This window comes from Oryctolagus cuniculus, chromosome 4 (genome assembly GCF_051225735.1).
Source record: "Oryctolagus cuniculus isolate XC-2025 breed Fujian yellow rabbit chromosome 4, ASM5122573v1, whole genome shotgun sequence".
Classification (NCBI taxonomy): domain Eukaryota; kingdom Metazoa; phylum Chordata; class Mammalia; order Lagomorpha; family Leporidae; genus Oryctolagus; species Oryctolagus cuniculus.
In genome coordinates, this window is record NC_142870.1 from 113,140,162 (window position 1) to 113,160,094 (window position 19,933).

The window sequence follows — 19,933 nt, forward strand, 5'->3', positions numbered from 1 at the left end:
ATGTATGCCAAACTGATCTTCTGTATATAAAGAGAATCGAAAATGAATCTTGATGTGAATGGAAGGGGAGAGGGAGTGGGAAAGGGGAGGGTTGCGGGTGGGAGGGACGTTATGAGGGGGAAGCCACTGTAATCCATAAGCCGTACTTTGGAAATTTATATTCATTAAATAAAAGTTAAAAAAAAAAGAATGTGAGTTTAGCTGGAGCAGGGTGAATGGAGGGGAGAATGAAAGGAGATGAAGTAAAAGGTGAAAAAGTACAACGTTGTGTAGATCCCTACATGTCCTACTAGGAACCTGGGATTTTATACAGAATCAATGGAGGGGTTGAGTAGAAGAGTGGCATATTCAGATTTACTATTAAAAGTGCAGTGCTCTTGTTGTTGTGGGCAAGGTGTAGGGAGCAAGAGATCAGGGAAATAGATTGGAGAATAGGCTCTTGCAACCCTGAATACTGGTGAGTAGCACAATAAATCATCAGTTCTATGGGTTCTTGATTTGATAATTTCAGAAAAAAAAACATTTTTAATTGCTAATAGGAATTTAAGAAAGCAGTAAAACATAAATAAATACATCTTAAAACATTCTATTCAAAGAGATTCATAATGACTAATAATTACTCCTACTTGTATTTTTACATACAGAAAATTTAAAAAAGCATATTTAAATTTTGTTTTATTTGATTTAGGTGGATATTGCCATAACAAAGAAAGTAGAATGTAAAAATCCAAGAGAGAGGCTCTTGTGTGAAGGGTCATTCAATGAAGAAGCTTCTGCCCAGTCCTTTCAGGAAGTGTTAGGTCAGTGGAGAGCCGGAAATCATGAAGATGAGAAACAGAACTTACATGCAGAAAAACTAGGTATGGCTATTTGTATAACACAGATATTATAATATAAGAATGACTTTATTTATCTCCATCTTCTGTGAATGTAAATGCGATGTCCAAACATTGTAAACATTGGAAAACCAGTTTGCTATGACTCCTCAAAGGAATATGCATTGTATGATCATTGGTGAGTGGTTTAATATCTATAGAACCAAAATTGAGCACTGGGTTATTTGCATTATTTTCCATGTAAATTCAGTCAGTGAAATGAATGGAGAACTGGATGTTTTCAGCTCCTCTTCTTTTAGCAGGGTGTTTTCTTTTTTTCAGGACATCCATTCCTTTCTGAGCTGTAATTGCAACATGTGAGATGGGAGGATTCTTGAGATAGAGAAGTAAAGATTTTTTATATGTATTTTGAAAATTATGATTTTGAGGATCACTGTAGAGTTTAGGGGGCGAGTTGGTTTGTGTTTTAATTTTTATTTCTTTTTGAAGAACAATTTCTTGATTTTATTTTTTCTTGATGATTTTCACTTCTGTATTCTGGGCATTTAAGCTTTAGATGACTGAAATGTACAGAAACTTTGTTTTACATTTTCCAGTATCTCTTGAGAGAAACATATAGTATTAAAATATCCAATTATTACTTTTATGACTCTGAATATTTTAGTGTTTTCCAATTGCTGTTCATTGCAAATGAAATGTTAGATAATAAATTTAAATCAAGTACCTTACTTGACAGAGGCATCTAATTTAACTGTTTTTATTTCATTCTTTTCCAGTGAAAGAATCCTATTATTTCTCCTTTATTACATAGTGTAATTTCTAATGTCAAAGCATCACATGTCATTTTCCCAATATTAATTAAACTTTTTACTAATACGCTGTCCTTCAGATATTTTTCCTACTTTTGTTCATGTTACATCAATTTTGTTAGCATTTAATCTCTTTGTGTGCTTTCTTTAGTAGTGTGTACCTCAGTATATACCTCAACTCTCATTGAATTATTTTGTGCTTTATGTGTTCAATTTCACTTTTCCGCATATATATTCATACATGCATAAGAGCAGCTATCATATAAATATAAATTATTTGTTCCATCATTTTGGAATGTCTAAGTGTAGGAATGGTGTCTCAGTGATGATTTATTTTATAAAATTTTGAGGAATGTTATCAAATTGTCTTCTAAAGATCTAACTGCATCAATTGTACACTCACAGCTAGTCTATGAGATGTCTGCTACCCTGTATTTTCTAGTTCTTTAACTCTATAGGCCCAGAGAACTCTCACATTACCAAAGAATTAAGCACAGGAATCCCTAAATGTGTTTGTTGTAGCTTTCCTATGTAGGATGAAGATGATTATGGAGTGAGCTGTACCTTCTTGGTGTCAGTGGAATAATGGAGTCCTGAAATGGTATAGGGCAGGTGTTGGCACATAATCATGAAAATTGTGGCAGAAAAACTACCAAAATAAAGGAGAGACAAGAAAAGTAATTAGATTGCTTTGAATCACAGATATCTCTGATGACAATTGATATACCTAGGAATTTAAAGGATATACAACCTACTGGGTTACCTATACATATAGAACAATTTTGACTGATGAGCAAAGACATGACTTGAGCCACTATACGGAGGATTTGGAGTTTTATGATATTTGCAGATGTAAGCCAAACCAAGGATAAATGTGTAACGATGAAAGGCGATAACCAGGCCTACAGAAACATTACTAGTGTCTGACTCTGAACTGACACTTTTCCCTGTGTACCCTAACTGCCATGTAAGCCACCAATCAGTGATAGAAGCTGATAGAACTTAAATGACAGAATCTTGATTCTACTTTATAGAATATATTTGACATATGAGCGCTTTATGTGGTTATTTTCCTAGTCCAGAATGTATATTGGGAATGGATAACAATGAGAAAAATCCCCATGTTGGTAGTCTGACTTGTGGTATAAATGTTTTTATGGTAGTACACAAGTAGTAGACACTAGAACCCATCCCTACCAACCCTCTTCCCCATTCCATGCTGAGATAATCTGGAGTAGCAATACTACATTTCTGGAAGTTACAGAGATGAATGAGATAATTAAATGGTTGAAAGATATAGGAATACTATGTTAAACTATTCCTACTTAATTTGCCTGTGTGGATCAAAAGCTGGTGTTCTCAGAGAATGATCAAGTTGTCAAAAACTTGATTGATTATGATGATAGCAATATCAATTTCTTTTCTAGATTTAATGTCTTTCCTACAGAAAGACAATCTATTCCTTGAGATTGGTATCAGTTATTGACTGACCACAGAACTTGGTAAACTTGTTCTGTTAAAGCCAGATATATTATAGCCTTTGGACTATTCCAAAAAACTCAACTACTCAGTCTAGCCACTATAGCCTGGAAGTAGTCCTAGACAGTATATAAATTCATGACTCTGTGTTTCAATAAAACTTTAGTTATGAACACAGAAGTTTGAACTTCCTAATTTTTTATATTAAAATATATTCTTTTATTTTTTCAAACATTTACAAGTATAAAAACTATTCTGTTCTCTCGGGTCATACAAAAGTTGTCCATGGTCAGATGCAGCTCCTAGGCTTATAGTTTGCTGATCCTTGACCTAGAAAATGAATTCTTTTCTATAAGCAAAGATAATCAAAAAATTTTATTTTTTATAATATAGAGGCAAAAGTATACCTGTAAACCTTTACAATCTCACTCCATACCTGCATGAATTCTCCTGCTTACTAGCATTATGTATTCTGAAAGGACTTTGATTGTCTTGCTGTTCTACACATGATAATGCTTATCCATTAAGTTGATGGCGTGATGCTAAAAGGATTTAGTGAGCGAGGATATCTGTTTTAGGATCATTCTATTAGTCCCTTCCTATAATGGAGGGAGTAGATTGGTTTTCATGGGATTGGCTACATATTTCATACATGGATTTGCTTTCTCTTCCTACAATGTGTCTGTCAGTAGGATTTCATTTTATAAGATTTATTTATTTATATTTGAAAGCTGGAGTTACTGAGAGGCAGAGGGGGAGAGAGAGAGAGAGAGAGAGAGACAGAGAGAAAGTCTTCCATCTGCTTGTTCACTCCCCAAATGGCTGCAATCTCCAGAGCTGGTCTGATCCAGAGCTAGGAGCCAGGAGCTTCCTCCGGGTCTTCCACGCGGGTACAGGAGCCCAATGACTTCAGCCATATTCTACTGCTTTCCCAGGCTATAGCAGAGAGCTGGAACAGAAGTAGAGTGGCCAGGACTTGAACTTGCACCCATATGGGATGCCAGCACTGCAGGCAGCAGCTTTACCCACTATGCCACAATGCCAGCTCCCAGGATTCCATTTTATCACCATGATATCTTGCACAACATTGACTCAGATCAAGACACTCATTCTATTATAGAGGTACAGTTCCCACCAAGGAATTCACTGATCTTACCATGTGTCTCATTATCTAGAATTATCCCGCTTAATAGTTTCAGGGAATGACTTCTTGAAGAGTCAGTGTGGTTCTTACTAGAAGACAAAACCTTGTGAGGTTGAAGTGCTTTTCCTACAGGACACTTTATAATCTAGGAAACTCTAGTCATGTTCCCATGAAATCGGCTGCTGAGATTCCCCTTGTTCTGTTGGAGCTTATTATCACTGAATTAATAGGAAGGGGCAAGGGACACTTTGCTGACTCTGTTGGTAGACCAAAATTACTACTGAACACATGGATCACTACTACACAATTAAGAAGATACAGATTGTATCTGGAGCCCAAGGTTTCGTTGGCTTTGTATTTTAGTGTTCCTATATCCAGTAGTACTGTTCAATGGGAAATTGGCAACTCAGTAAAAAGAGGGCTTCTGTGTTTCTACATATTTTGAGAATGAAGAATTAAAGCAAAAAAAAAATAGCCAAAGTACTGGTAGAGAGTAAAGTGAACTTAGAATCAGTCGTGCATGATGGGAACTCTGATAATTAAATCGGCATGGGCTTCAAAACCCTTTCAAAAATAGAGAACATTGCAACTGTGTTTTATGTGGAATAATTCATTTTCTCCCACCTTTTTCTTGCTAATTTACCTAAAGTGTATTAGTAGTGGCTATGTTTTAAATATAGGATTCAATTGGGAATATCACTATAATGAAATCTCTCTGGGATTCATAGATAGCTAATCACTTGTCTGATTTCCCTATGTTTCCTTCTCTGTTGGTCTTTCCAGATTCCTTCTTTGCTACTCTTGTCTTACTCTGTGTCCCCAGGGACTGATCTCTAGAGAATTGCTCTCTGGATTCTTGCTGGGTTTGGCAATGGGAGACACAGGACATTGTAGGGTGAGAATCAAGAGGTAGAAATATTACTTTTCTGACTTGTTAGCATGCTGCTGTTTTAGAATGATTGAATTTTCTATTTCTATTAGCAGCACATCTCAGAATGGCCTTTCTTCCATAGGGATAGCTTTCAGTGACTTTTTCTAACAGTTTTCTTTCTTTGTACCTTTGAGCCTAGGATTGCTACCAGTTTTTCATTTATTTCTTAATCTCTGGATGCTTTAACACCAAATGATTAAATGATTATAGTCCCTTCATTTGACTCTCTTCAAATCATAGCATTAAGTATTATTATAATCTCTTGATAGGCCCTGGCCAATTCAGATTGTTGGAGAAAGGTTTCTTTTAAATCCAAAATCTGCATTAAGATGTAGAAGCTGAGTTGGAGATTGGGGATAGAAAACAGCATGCTGAAATGCTCTGGGATCAAGGGAGTAGATCAAATTTATGGAAGTAGGGGCAGGTGTGGGTGGCTGAGCCTCAGAGAGCAAGGGAGGATTGACAAGAAGCTAGAGAGGTAGAAGTACTGACATCCAGTGGCCTGGGGGAGAAGACAAGCAGGCAAAGAACACCGAGTGGTGCAGACCTAGGAGGGATGCTGGTAGAGCTTATTCTCATGAAAGCAGTGCGAAGCAGTGTTTTTAAAAGTGGACTGAGGTCAGCAGTGTGGATGTTGTGGAAAATCATTAAGGTGAGGGCTTTTTGGATATAATATGTAAAGATTTTTTTTGTTCCAGAGTACAATACATATGATTGATATTACATATCTGATTGACAATAAATGTATATATGGCATGTATGTATGTTTGTAAATGTTTTACCTTTCATAATAGACTTTATATAATATATTAGATGAATACAAAGAACACTTAAAAAATTTAGGTAATTCATGGAGGAAAAACAGTAAGTACCTGTGAATCTAATTCTAGACTGAAAAATGGAATCCAACTACTGTTCTGTTTGAAGACCTCTTTCCTTATCAGTCCTATTCCCTTCTTTCTAGGAGATTATCACCAATCTGAATTTTTTGTTCATTTTTTTCATTCCTTGATTTCCTTGGATTTTACTGAACAACACATTGTTAATTTTGCATAGATGTGAACATTATGTAAGTGGAATATGGAATATGCATTCTTTTCTGAACGCTTCATTTCACTCAATATTTTGTTATTGAGATTCACTATGTAGATGTGCAGAGTTGTAGTTTTCTCATTTTTATTGTTCAAGTGCTTGACCTAATTTAAACTCTACCTGCAATGTATAAAAGTTTTGTCTGCTTCCCATTATTACCAACACTCACTATTGTTAGATTTTAAATTTATTCCTCGCTTGATAGATCTAAAATGGTTTATTTAAATTGTTTACTTTTTATTACAAATGAAATTGAGCATATTTTTTTTAAAAAATGATTTATTTGAAAATCAGAGTTACAGAGAGGTCTCCCATCCACTGGTTCATTCCCCAAGGCAGGAGCCAGGGGCTTTATCCAGGTCTGCTGTGTGGGTACCAGGGGCCTGAGTCCTTGGGCCATCTTCTGCTGCTTTTCCCAGGGCATTAGCAGAGAACTGGATCAGAAGAGGAGACTCTGGGACATGAACCCGCGTCCATATGGGTGCCGGCACTGCAGGAGGCAGCTTTCACTTACTATGTCACAATGCTGGCTCCCAAATTGAACATCTTTTCATATGTTTCTTAGCCATTAAGCTTAGTGACATGCTTTCAGTACGCTAGTTTTAATGTCATTTTAGTACTCCTAAGGTTCATTTTTTTTTTTTTATTGTGAAAGGTACCTTCACTTTTATTAGATAGTTCCATTGTCCTAGAAGCTTCTATATGATTTGAATTCCATTATCTGTGAGGCCTTATTTCCTAGGTTGTTGGTTTTCAGTGATTCTGGCTTCCTGATATCCTCCAAACACTACAGGCATACTTGCACTATTAAGGAAAATACCAGCAATCTACAAGAATCTCACAGATTCTCACAAAAGGTAGCCAGGGAACCATGAAACAAGAGAGGAAAACCAGAACTCAAGTTCCATAGCTTTTGTGGCAATTTCCAGGGAGCTCTGTCTCATAAATTCACATAATCTGGATTTGTTTGCTTATAAGCATTCTAAACAAGGGCTATCTTGCTAAATGTTATACATTACTAAATCTTCTCCTCCTGGAAATATCATTAATCGGTTTGCCAGAAGATCTAGTTATCAACCTATTCACAAACAAATTAACCCCAGGTCACCTCCCATCTTTATTTCCTGGGAATGTGCCATTGGTAATGAGAGAAAAGTGAATCATGAACCCACTGTTTTTACTCCGAACTCCACATTGCCCTTCTAGATTTGGAATTATCTCTCAGGCACAGTGACTCTCCTCTATGACTTGGGGGGATAAGTGGGGAGGGAATGAACTCCTCTTTTTTCTGTTTTTTTTTTTTTTTTTTTTCCTTCAGCTTTCCTGTTAGGAGACAGTTTGTTTATAGTGGAAAGGAAGATTCATAGTGAAGACACCTCCTTATCTCCATGACTTGCTCATGTCCTTAACTCCTACTCTTTCAGTTTAATGGATTCTGGTTGGTCTTTCTCTTTTCTCCGCATTTAATCAAATTGCTTACTCAGCATCTCTACTTGGAAAGACTATAGGTGGAGTGACTTTTGTTCTTTTGCTTTATATTTATTGTCTAGCATTTGGCTGCTTCTGGAAGTGAATCAGTGAAGTCTGATTGGTTTAAAATTTGTTTCCCATGTTTATATTTCCCCTCTCTCCCTCCTATATTATTCATTTTGGAGACAGGGCCAATTTGTAGGAGGGTGAAGAGGCCAGTAATCCTGAGTTTATACTGATTTCTTTTTTAGAAGCCTTACTCAGTTTTGAATATATCTGAATAGTGACTTTAATTTAGCAGTACTTCAGAAATCTGTTAAGCATCTGGGACTTAATTCCTGTGTAGATATAAATTCAGGAGAAGTACTGTATCCTTAAGTGTCATTTTGAATTATTTATTTTCTGGTTGCCATAATGTGTAAATATTGACAGTGGCTATAATTTGTGTCTTTATGGGTATGTGCATTTATAGAATGGTCAATGAATTTTATATTTTTCTTTCTCGTTGAAAAGAATTAGTTACTTTAAAGAAAAAAAAACCTGTGAATGATAAGAATCTTCTGTTTTAGAGGATTGTTGAAAATAATTGTCTATACTATAATCATTCAATAAATTATACCAGTTTTTAACACTTTAGTATTATTTAAACCCCAATTCATTTTTAAGATAGATAAAAAGTACATGTGCTTCAAAATGGTGAGTTCTATGTCTTGGGAGAAGATACAGAGAAAACAGTAATTTATATACTTGTTTACATTAATTATGTAGATAGTTACATTGTGTTTATTTTTATAGACTCTTTGGGAGCATGTGAAGTACAGACTAATCTGAAAATTTGGAGAGAACCACTTAATATTGAATTTAAAGAAGACAGTCTATCCTACATGGAAAAATTATGGCTTAAAAAACACAGGAGGTATTTTCTGGATTGTTATTCTTATTGGGAAATATAAAAGCTCTTTATGATCCTTGATTTTTGTGACATGACTTTTCAGAGCAACTTTATATCTCTTACTGTGTTTTATATTTGCATAAATAATTTAAGGCCATATTAAATCCCTGTAAAGCTTCTACTGTTCTAAAAATTTTAATTCTATTTTTGTTTGTGTTGCATCATTAATTTAGAATTTGCCTTGAGAAATGGAAATGTATACATGGGAAAAAGCACACATGCAGTATAAAACTTAAGATTCATAGCAAAAATAGAGTGATAAATGAAAGATTCCTTTGATAAGATATTGTCGTCAACTTTTGTATGTTAGCATAAGCATTTGAGACATTTTGAGTCTACTTTTAAGTTAATTAGACCTTTGATTTTATTAATAGTGTCAAATATTTCTTATTCAAAGTTTATATCATTAGATATACTGCTTCATAAATTATTAGGAAATTCAAATTTTGTTAAACCAAATTTATAAATGAGTACAAATTATAGTCACTCATCATTTCATTATATAAGGCCCATAGTATTTCTGATTTGAGAGGTACCTTTATATTTTTCTTTTTAAATCTATTTATTTGAAATGAAGAGAAACATATGCACAGAGAGAGATAGAGACAGAAAGGCAGACAGAGATCTCTCATTCACTGGTTCATTCCCCCAAATGCCTGCAACACCCAGGGCTAGGTCAGGGTGTAGCCCGGAGCCAGAAACTCAGTCCAGGTCTCTGATGTGGGTGGCAAGGATCCATGATCTTGAATTGTCAGCTGCTTCCTCCTGGGATGTGTGCTAGTAGAAACCTAGAATCAAGAGAGGAGCCGGCTGGCACTGCGGCTCACTAGGCTCATCCTCCACCTTGCAGCGCTGGCACACCGGGTTCTAGTCCTGGTTTGGGCGCCGGATTCTGTCCCGGTTGCCCCTCTTCCAGGCCAGCTCTCTGCTGTGGCCAGGGAGTGTGTGGAGGATGGCCCAAGGCCTTGGGCCCTGCACCCCATGGGAGACCAGGAGAAGTACCTGGCTCCTGCCATCGGATCAGCGCAGCCCACTGGCCGCGGCGGCCATTGGAGGGTGAACCAACGGCAAAGGAAGACCTTTCTCTCTCTCTCTCTCTCTCACTGTCCACTCTGCCTTTCAAAAAAAAAAAAGAGAGGAGCCTGAACTTGACCCCAGACACTCAGCAGTGAGACATGAGTATCCCAAGTGAAGTATTAACCACTGCGTCAGAAGTCCACCCCTGGAGATACACCTTTAAAAGCCACAATCTCAGCTTCCCATACAACAGAGCTACCCACACTTCACTGTTCACTGCCAGTCACCTAGAGGCAGTGCCAAATTAGGTTCTTGTGTAGTTGATCTGAAGTATTGCCTGAGTATGTGCACTTCTGAATTTCTAATAGCTCCCAAGTGACAATGGTGTGGATGATGCTACTACCTGGATCTAGTTTTGAGGAGCAAGGATATGGAAGCACTCTAGAGCGAGCCTGAGGAGCGATCATCAAGCCCATTCTTTATCTTCATTCATAAAAAGAGATTTCCTGAGGGAGACCATTCTGTCTTTGGAATATTCTGCCTAATACCATCTCCTCCTGTGCTGTAATCTGTCTTCAGCTAGTTTCCAAACTTGATCCTAATTCTCCCCAACTAAGGAAGCCTGTATAGAGCAAATCTAATTTCTCCTCTTCATGAAATCTCTTCAGATTTTAAAAGCCAGTTCTCATGTCTCCCTTAATGCTTCTGTTTGATAGATTATCTGTACCATGCCTTAACTGTTTTTAATGTGGCGAATTTTAAACAGTTTTTAAAGATTTATTTATTTATTTGAAAGGCACAGTTGCTGTGTGTGTGTGTGTGTGTGTGTGAGAGAGAGAGAGAGAGAGAGAGAGAGAGAGAAAGAGAGAGAGAGAATCTTCCATTTGTTGGTTCACTCCTCAAATGGCCGCAAGAGCCAGGGCCTGGTCAGGCTGAAGCCAGGAGCCAGGAGCTTCTTTCTGGCTCCACAGGGGTGCAGGGGACCAAGTACCTTAGGCATTCTTCATTGCTTTCCTAGGCTCATTAGCAGGGAGTTGGATAGGATGTGGAGCAGGTGGGACTGGAACCAGCTCCCATATGGGATTGCTGGCATTGTAGGTGGTGGCTTAACTTGTTATGCCACAATGCTAGCCCCAATTTTTAAACATTTTTAATTTTGAGTTAAGATATGCAGAAAAGTTTCAAAGTAATGCAATAATTCCTAGACATGCACTTGGGTTTCCCTAACTGGTAACATCTTAAATAATTGTTGCTTATATATCAAAATCAAGAAACTAACATTACTACTGGCTAAATTGTAGATTTTATTTGCATTTTATCAGTCTTTCCACTAATACACCTTATCTTGCTTAAGGATCCAATCTAGAATCTCTTATTGCATTTTTTGTCATTTATCCACTTCTGTTTTAGTTCTTCAGCCTTTCTCTTTTATGACCTCAACATTTTAAAATATATATTGCTAGATGTTTCATAGAATCTGCATATTTGGAGCTTGTCTGAAGTTTTTTCACCATTAAATTGACATTATAGGCATTGGGTAAGAATCCTACAAGAAGGTTGTATCCTTCTCAGTGTTTGATATTATTATGGAATCATGATGTCAACATATCTTATTACTGGTGATGCTGGCCTTGATCAATGTGGTTAAAGTGCTGCTCACCAAGTTCCTCCACTGTAAAATTACTGTTTGCTTTTTAATTGAGATGATGCAAATTTTTCCCATAAACTTTTACTTACTAACTTGTTTTTGCTTATAGCAGTTATTAGTCTGCTATTCTATTGGTGATTTCATTTCCTTCTTCTATGTATATTAATTGAAATTCTTCCTGAAAGAAAATGTTCCTACTCTCAACTTTCTTTATTTATTCAGTTGTTAATTATGTGGACTCATGGATATTTATTTTTTGCATTAGCATGTAATAATGTTATTATTTATTTTGTGAGTCAATTTGTTCCTGCTTTGGCTGTTAAGACTCTCCTAGTTGACTCTACTCTTTTAACGTGTCCTCATCCCTTTTTGATTGTTTTCCTTAGTCTGCTTTTGACCACATTGTTTATTTATTTTCTGGTACTCAAGATATATAAATGCATTTCCTGCCCTAACCCAGGAATCACTGTATTAAAAATCATTATTCCTTTTATTGCAGAACAATGTTAGGAAACCAAGATCTAGACTATAGGAGTGTGCACTGCTACTCAGGTGACACAGATTCTAGGCCTTTTAAAAGCATGAAACTAGAAAAATCGTAGATTTAGTCTATATTCACTCACTAATCCAGTATATACACACATCAAAATGCATTGCTGTATCTAATTATCTGAATATCTACTAAAGTAACATGGTTTATTTTGGTATCTCTGACTTTAAACACATGGTTCATACAGCATTTTCATTTTGTTTACTTGAAGCATCTTTTGCATACTGTGGGGAACCTGGCTTTCGTTACCTATATTTATTAACTTATCAACTAAATTTATATAATATATATTTATAAGTAATATCACTGCAAGAAACAAACTTGCCAACAGTAGAATAGCGGCTGGAAACTGTACTTTTCATCCAGTCAAAATATTATACTTAGATCATGCACTCATTTCCTCCTCACCTGCTTTAGGGTGTTTATGTTTTTCTTTGGTTTCTGCCCATATCCTGATTGGTTTTAAAATTTCAATAGAATTAAACTAGTCATTTCCAGTTTTATGGGTTTTTCCCAATGAATAAGTCGAATATCTACCATATTATCAAACAGAACTTTCATCACCCCTCAAATTCCCTTGTGTTTCTCCTTCGTGCTCTGTCCTCCTCAACCTGTGGTAACCGCTGATCTGTTTTCCATCTTTATAAATTTGTCCTTCTCTGAAGACTGTAGAAATGAAATCATACAATAGATAGCCTTTTGTATCCTTCATTTAGCAAAATGTATTCACAATTCATCCACATTCTTGTATGAAGCAATATTCATTCCTTTATATTGTGGAGTAGAATTTCCCATCATAATGTGGCAGAGTTTATCTCTCCATTCTTTTATTGAATCACCTCCTGTTAGCTTCTAGTTTTGGGCAGTTGTCACCAAATATCTTATAAATATTTGTACACAGGGTTTATAAAAATATATATACATATGCATTTAATTCTTTAGATAAATATATGTATTTAATTCTTTAGATAAATACTTGCTTCTGGAGTGGTTGATCTGCTTGGCTAGTTTATCTTTATAAAAAATAGCCAAACTGTTTTTCCAAGTTACTGTATCATTTTTCATTCTCTCCAACATGTATGAGAGTTCTACTTGCTACTGACTCTTGCCAGCAGCTTGTATTTTTTAGCTGTTTTTTTCTCCTTCTGGTTGCTCTATAATACACATGTAGTCATATCTCTTTGTGGTTTTATGTGGCAGGGCTTTAAATTCATTCATTATAATATTCTCATAATTCTTATATGAAAAATGTTTAGGCTGTTCATATATCTTAAAGGGTTACCCATAACATCTCTTAAGGTGTATAACTTAGTAATGTGTACCTGCTGGTCAACTCTTTCTAGTTTAGCAATTATATATGAACATAATCCAAAGTCATGTATTTTATTTGGCGGCTACCTTTCAGTGTTGGGTCATGTTGAATTTCTCCTACAATAATCAGATACACAATTCTGGTATTGTCCAGCCATCACTGTTTGTGCTTGGACAGATACAAGAAACAATAATCACGTGTACAGCAACTCCTGAACTAAGGTGAATATTGAAAGCTGGCAGATTTCATTAACAAGGACATAAGTACTAAACTTATTCATTGTGGTCTCATTTACACTTTTTTTTTACTGGTAATCAGTTTATTTTTTTTAAAGATTTTATTTATTTATTTGCAAGGTAGAGTTATGGACAGTGAGACGGAGAAAGGTCTTCATTCCATTGGTTCACTCCCCAAATGGCCGCAACGGTCAGAGCTGTGCCCATCTGAAGCCAGGAGCCAGGTGCCTCTTCTTGGTCTCCCATGCGGGTGCAGGGGCCCAAGCACTTGGGCCATCTTCTACAGCTATCCCAGGCCACAGCAGTGTGCTGGATTGGAAGAGGAGCAGCCAGTACTAGAACCGGCGCCAATATGGGATGCTGGCGCCGCAGGTGGAGGATTAACCTGTGCCACGGCGCCAGCCTCATGGTAATCAGTTTTTCAGTGGACACCTTATTTTAATTACAGATGCAAGTACAGGGCAATCCATTTGCAATTCTCAAGTTTATGATGCCTTTCTTGTGCTGTACACTAAAAAATTTCCCTTGTTGCTAACCATGATCCATTTGGATTTGCTTTGGCCTATTGTCATGTTTTTATAATTGGTTTATAAATATTTGTTCTATTGCATTTAATTTCCATGCTTTTTGTGATTTGGATTTGTATTTAAACAGAAACCAATGTTAAGTGTTATAGATCTCTTTTCCTCAGATTTAGTGGTGCTTTGCCAAAATTTTATATTTGAAGTGTACAATGTGATTTTTTTGATATACAGAGACTTTGCACAATGATAACCACTTGCAAGCTACTATGCATTTCTATTACTCATCACATAGTTAGCAATTTTGGATGTGTAGTGAGAACACCAAGATTGATTGTTAACCATACTGATTTTGCTGTACATTAGATCCTTTTTTTTTAACTTTTATTTAACGAATATAAATTTCCAAAGTACAGTTTATGGATTACAATGGCTTCCCCCCCATATCGTCTCTCCCACCCGCATCCCTCCCCTTTCCCACTCCCTCTCCCCTTCCATTCACATGAGGATTCATTTTCGATTCTCTTTATATACAGAAGATCAGTTTAGCATACATTAAGTAAAGATTTCAACAGTTTGCTCCCACACAAACATAAAGTGAAAAATAATAGATGATTTTTTAAATGATGATGAAATCAGATGAGACCTATTGTCATGTTTAATCCCAGTGAGAGTCAAGTTGGGAATTGATAATTTCTTCTTTTTTTTTTTTTTACTGAAGATCAGTTTAGTATACATTAAGTAAAGATTTCAACAGTTTGCACCCACATAGAAACACAAAGCGAAATATACTGTTTGAGTACTCGTTATAGCATTAAGTCTCAATGTACAGCACATTAAGGACAGAGATCCTACATGAGGAGTAAGTGCACAGTGACTCCTGTTGTTGACTTTACAAATTGACACTCCTGTTTATGGCATCAGTAATCTCCCCATGCACCAGTCATGAGTTTCCAAGGCTATGGAAGCCCCTTGAGTTCTCCGACTCTTATCTTGTTTAGACACGGTCATAGTCAAAGTGGAGGTTCTCTCCTCCCTTCAGAGAAAGGTACCTCCTTCTTTGAAGACCTGTTCTTTCCACTGGGATCTCACTCACAGAGATCTTTCATTTAGGTTTTTTTCTTTTTTCTTTTTTTTTTTTTCCCAAAGTGTCTTGGCTTTCCATGCCTGAAATACTCTCATGGGCTTTTCAGCCAGATTGGAATGCCTTTAGGGCTGATTCTGAGGCCAGAGTGCTATTTAGGACATCTGCCGTTCTATGAGTCTGCTGAGTATTTCACTTCCCATGTTGGATCACTCTCCCCTTTATTTATTCTATCTGTTAGTATTAGCAGGTACTAGACTTGTTATGTGCTTCCTTTGACTCTTAGTCCTTTCATTATGATCAATTGTGAACTGAAATTGATCACTTGGACTGGTGAGATGGCATTGGTACATGCCACCTTGATGGGATTAAATTGGAGTCCCCTGGTATGTTTCTAACTCTACCATTTGGGGCAAGTCAGCTTGAGCATGTCCCAAATTGTACATCTCTTCCCTCTTTTATTCCTACTCTTATGTTTAACAGGGATCACATTTCAGTTAAATTTCAACACTTAAGAATAACTGTGTATTAATTACAGAATTAAATCAGTCATATTAAGTAGAGCAGACAAAAAAAAAACTACTAAGAGGGATAATGTATTAAGTTGTTCATTAACAGTCAGGGCTATGCTGATCAAGTCACCGTTTCTCATAGTGTCCATTTCACTTCAACTGGTTTCCTTTTTGGTGTTCAGTCAGTTGTCACCGATCAGGGAGAACATATGGTATTTGTCTATTTGGGACTGGGTTATTTCACTCAGCATGATGCGTTCCAGATTCCTCCATTTTGTTGCAAATGACTGGATTTCGTTGTTTCTTACTGCGGTATAGTATTCTAAAGAGTACATATCCCATAATTTCTTTATCCAGTCCACCGTTGATGGGCATTTGGGTTGATTCCAGGTCTTAGCTATTGTGAATTGAGCTGCAATAAACATTAGGGTGCAGACCACTTTTTTGTTTGCCAATTTAAATTCCTTTGGGTAAATTCCAAGGAGTGGGATGGCTGGGTCGAACGGTAGAGTTATCTGAGGAATCTCCAGACTGACTTCCATAGTGGCTTGACCAGTTTGCATTCCCACCAACAGTGGGTTAGTGTCCCTTTTTCCCCACATCCTCTCCAGCATCTGTTGTTGGTAGATTTCTGCATGTGAGCCATTCTAACCGGGGTGAGGTGAAACCTCATTGTGGTTTTGATTTGCATTTCCCTGATTGCTAATGACCTTGAACATTTTTTCATGTGCCTGTTGGCCATTTGGATTTCCTCTTTTGAAAAATGTCTATTGAGGTCCTTGGCCCATCTCTTAAGTGGGTTGTTTGTTTGTTGTTGTGGAGTTTCTTGATCTCTTTGTAGATTCTGGTTATTAACCCTTTATCTGTTGCATAGTTTGCAAATATTTTTTCCCATTCTGTCGGTTGTCTCTTCACTCTCCTGACCATGTCTTTTGCAGTACAGAAACTTCTCAATTTGATGCAATCCCAGTAGTTGATTTTGGCTTTGACTGCCTGTGCCTCCCGGGTCTTTTCCAGAAATTCTTTGCCTGTGCCAATATCTTGAAGGGTTTCTCCAATATTCTCTAATAACTTGATGGTGTCAGGTCGTAGATTTAGGTCTTTAATCCATGTTGAGTGGATTTTTGTGTAAGGTGTAAGGTAGGGGTCTTGCTTCATGATTCTGCTCATGGAAATCCAATTTTCCCAGCACCATTTATTGAATAGACTGTCCTTGCTCCAGGAATTAGTTTTAGATCCTTGATCAAGTATAAGTTGGCTGTAGATGTTTGGGTTGATTTCTGGTGTTTCAATTCTGTTCCATTGGTCTATCCATCTGTTTCTGTACCAGTACCATGCTGTTTTGATTACAGCTGCCCTGTAGTATGTCCTGAAATCTGGTATTGTGATGCCTCCGGCTTTGTTTTTGTTGTACAAGATTGCTTTAGCTTTTCGTGGTCTCTTGTGCCTCCATATAAATTTCAGCATCAATTTTTCCAGATCTGAGAAGAAGGTCTTCAGTATCTTGATTGGTATTGTATTGAATCTATAAATTGCTTTTGGGAGAATGGACATTTTGATGATATTGATTCTTCCAATCCATGAGCATGGAAGATTTTTCCATTTCTTGGTATCCTCTTCTATTTCTTTCTTTAAGGTTTTGTAATTTTCATCGTAGAGATCTTTAACGTCCTTGGTTAAGTTTATTCCAAGGTATTTGATTGTTTTTCTGGCTATTGTGAATGGGATTGATCTTAGAAGTTCTTCCTCAGCCATGGCATTGTCTGTGTATACAAAGGCTGTTGATTTTTGTGCATTGATTTTATACCCTGCTATTTTGCCAAACTCTTCTATGAGTTCCAATAGTCTCTTAGTAGAGTTCTTTGGGTCCCCTAAATAAAGAATCATGTCATCTGCAAAGAGGGATAGTTTGAGTTCTTCCTTCCCAATTTGTATCCCTTTAATTTCTTTTTCTTGCCTAATAGCTCTGGCTAGAACTTCCAGAACTATATTGAATAGCAGTGGTGAGAGTGGGCATCCCTGTCTAGTACCAGATCTCAGTGGAAATGCTTCCAACTTTTCCCCATTGAATAGGATGTTGGCTGTGGGTTTTTCATAGATTGCTTTGATTGTATTGAGGAATGTTCCTTCCAAACCCAGTTTGCTTAGAGTTTTCATCATGAGAGGGTGTTGTATTTTATCAAATGCTTTCTCGGCGTCTATTGAGATAATTATATGGTTTTTCTTCTGCAGTCTGTTAATGTGGTGTATCACATTGATTGTTTTGCGCACATTAAACCATCCCTGCATACCAGGGATAAATCCCACATGGTCTGGGTGGATGATCTTTCTGACGTGTTGTTGCATTCTATTGGCCAGAATTTTATTGAGCATTTTTGCATCTATGTTCATCAAGGATATTGGTCTGTAATTCTCTTTCAATGCTGCATCTTTTTCTGGCTTAGGAATTAAGGTGATGCTGGCTTCATAGAAAGAATTTGGGAGGACTCCCTCTTTTTCGATTGTTCTGAATAGTTTGAGAAGAATTGGAGTTAGTTCTTCTTTAAATGTCTGATAGAATTCAGCAGTGAATCCATCCGGTCCTGGGCTTTTCTTTGTTGGGAGGGCCTTTATTACTGTTTCAATTTCTGTCTCAGTTATGGGTCTGTTTAGGTTTTCGATGTCTTCCTGGTTCAATTTAGGTAGGTTGCATGTGTCCAGGAATCTATCCATTTCTGATAGGTTTCCCTGTTTGCTGGCTTACAAGTCCTTGTAGTAATTTCTGATGATTCTTTTTATTTCTGTGGTGTCTGTTGTTATGTTTCCTTTTTCATCTCTGATTTTAATGATTTGGGTCTTTTCTCTTCTTTTTTTAGTGAGTTTGGCCAATGGGGTGTCAATTTTGTTTATTTTTTCAAAAAACCAGCTCCTCATTTGGCTGATTTTTTGTAATTTTTTTGGATTCAATCCTGTTGATTTCTTCTCTGATTTTAATTATTTCTCTTCTCCTACTAGATTTGGGTCTGGTTTGCTGCAGATTTTCTAGATCCTTGAGATGCATTGAAAGCTCATCTATTTGGTGCCTTTCCAATTTCTTGATGTAGGCACCTATTGATATAAACTTTCCTCTTAACACTGCTTTTGCTGCGTCCCATAAGTTTTGGTATGTTGTGCTGTTATCCTCATTTACTTCCAGAAAATTTTTGATTTCTCGTTTAATTTCTTCTATGACCCATTGTTCATTCAGGAGCATGTGGTTCAATCTCCATGTGTTTGTGTATGCTCTAGGGATTCCTGAGTTGCTAATTTCCAACTTCATTCCTTTATGGTCTGAGAAGCTGCATGGTATGATTCTAATTCTTTTGAATTTGCTGAGACTTGCTTTATGGCCTAGTATGTGGTCAGTCCTAGAGAAGGTTCCATGTACTGCTGAGAGAATGTAAAATCTTTAGCTGTAGGATTGAAAGTTCTGTAGATATCTGTTAGATCCATTTGGGCTATAGTGTCGTTTAAATCTACTGTATCCTTGTTGATCTTCTGTCCTGTTGATCTGTCTATTTCTGAGAGTGGAGTATTGAAGTCCCCCGGTACGATTGTATTGGGGTTTAAGTCTCCCTTTAAGTCCGTTAACAAATCTTTTAGATAAACCGGTGCCCTGTAGTTAGGTGCATATACATTGATAATTGTTATATCTTCTTGTTGTATTGATCCCTTAATCATTATATAGTGTCCTTGTTTGTTTCTCCTAACAGTTTTTGTGGTAAAGTTTATGTTGTCCGATATTAAGATGGCTACACCCGCTCTTTTTTCATTTCTGTTGGCATGGTATATCTTTTTCCAGCCTTTCACTTTCAGTCTGTATGGATCTTTGTTGGAAAGATGTGTTTCTTGTAAGCAGCAAATAGATGGGTTTTGTTCCTTAACCCAATCAGCCAATCAGTGTCTTTTAACTGGACAGTTCAGGCCATTACCGTTCAATGTGACTAATGATAAGTGGTAACTTTGCCCTGCCATTTGCCAAAGATAAGTTCTAATATATGCTTTGAATTCCCTGTGATCTTTTGCTGTGAGGTTTCCTTCCTTTACCTTCTTTCATATTGATGACCATGTTTCTGTATTTCTGTGTGCAACACATCTTTGAGCATCTTTTGCAGGGCTGGACGAGTGGTGACAAATTCTTTCAATTTCTGTTTGCTATGAAAAGTGTTTATTTCACCTTCATTCACAAATGATAGCTTTGCAGGATATAATATTCTGGGCTGGCAGTTTTTCTCTCTTAGTACCTGGGCTATATCTCGCCATTCCCTCCTAGCTTGTAGGGTTTCTGATGAGAAGTCAGCTGTGAGTCTGATTGGAGATCC

General features: G+C 36.9%; 1 protein-coding gene across 5 annotated transcripts in view; it reads left to right on the forward strand.

Annotated features, from left to right (window-relative positions):
- Nucleotides 1–19,933, forward strand: part of ZBBX (zinc finger B-box domain containing) — a 164,559-nt gene that overhangs the window by 67,365 nt on the left and 77,261 nt on the right. For all 5 annotated transcript variants that reach the window (XR_016232581.1, XM_089331010.1, XM_089331011.1 and 2 more), the window contains exons 9-10: nt 689–860; nt 8,557–8,677. Coding sequence is in view for 4 of the 5 variants with exons in the window: in XM_089331010.1 (XP_089187136.1) it covers nt 689–860; nt 8,557–8,677 (293 nt within the window). In the remaining variant the exon portion in view is untranslated. The remainder of the gene's footprint in view (nt 1–688; nt 861–8,556; nt 8,678–19,933) is intronic.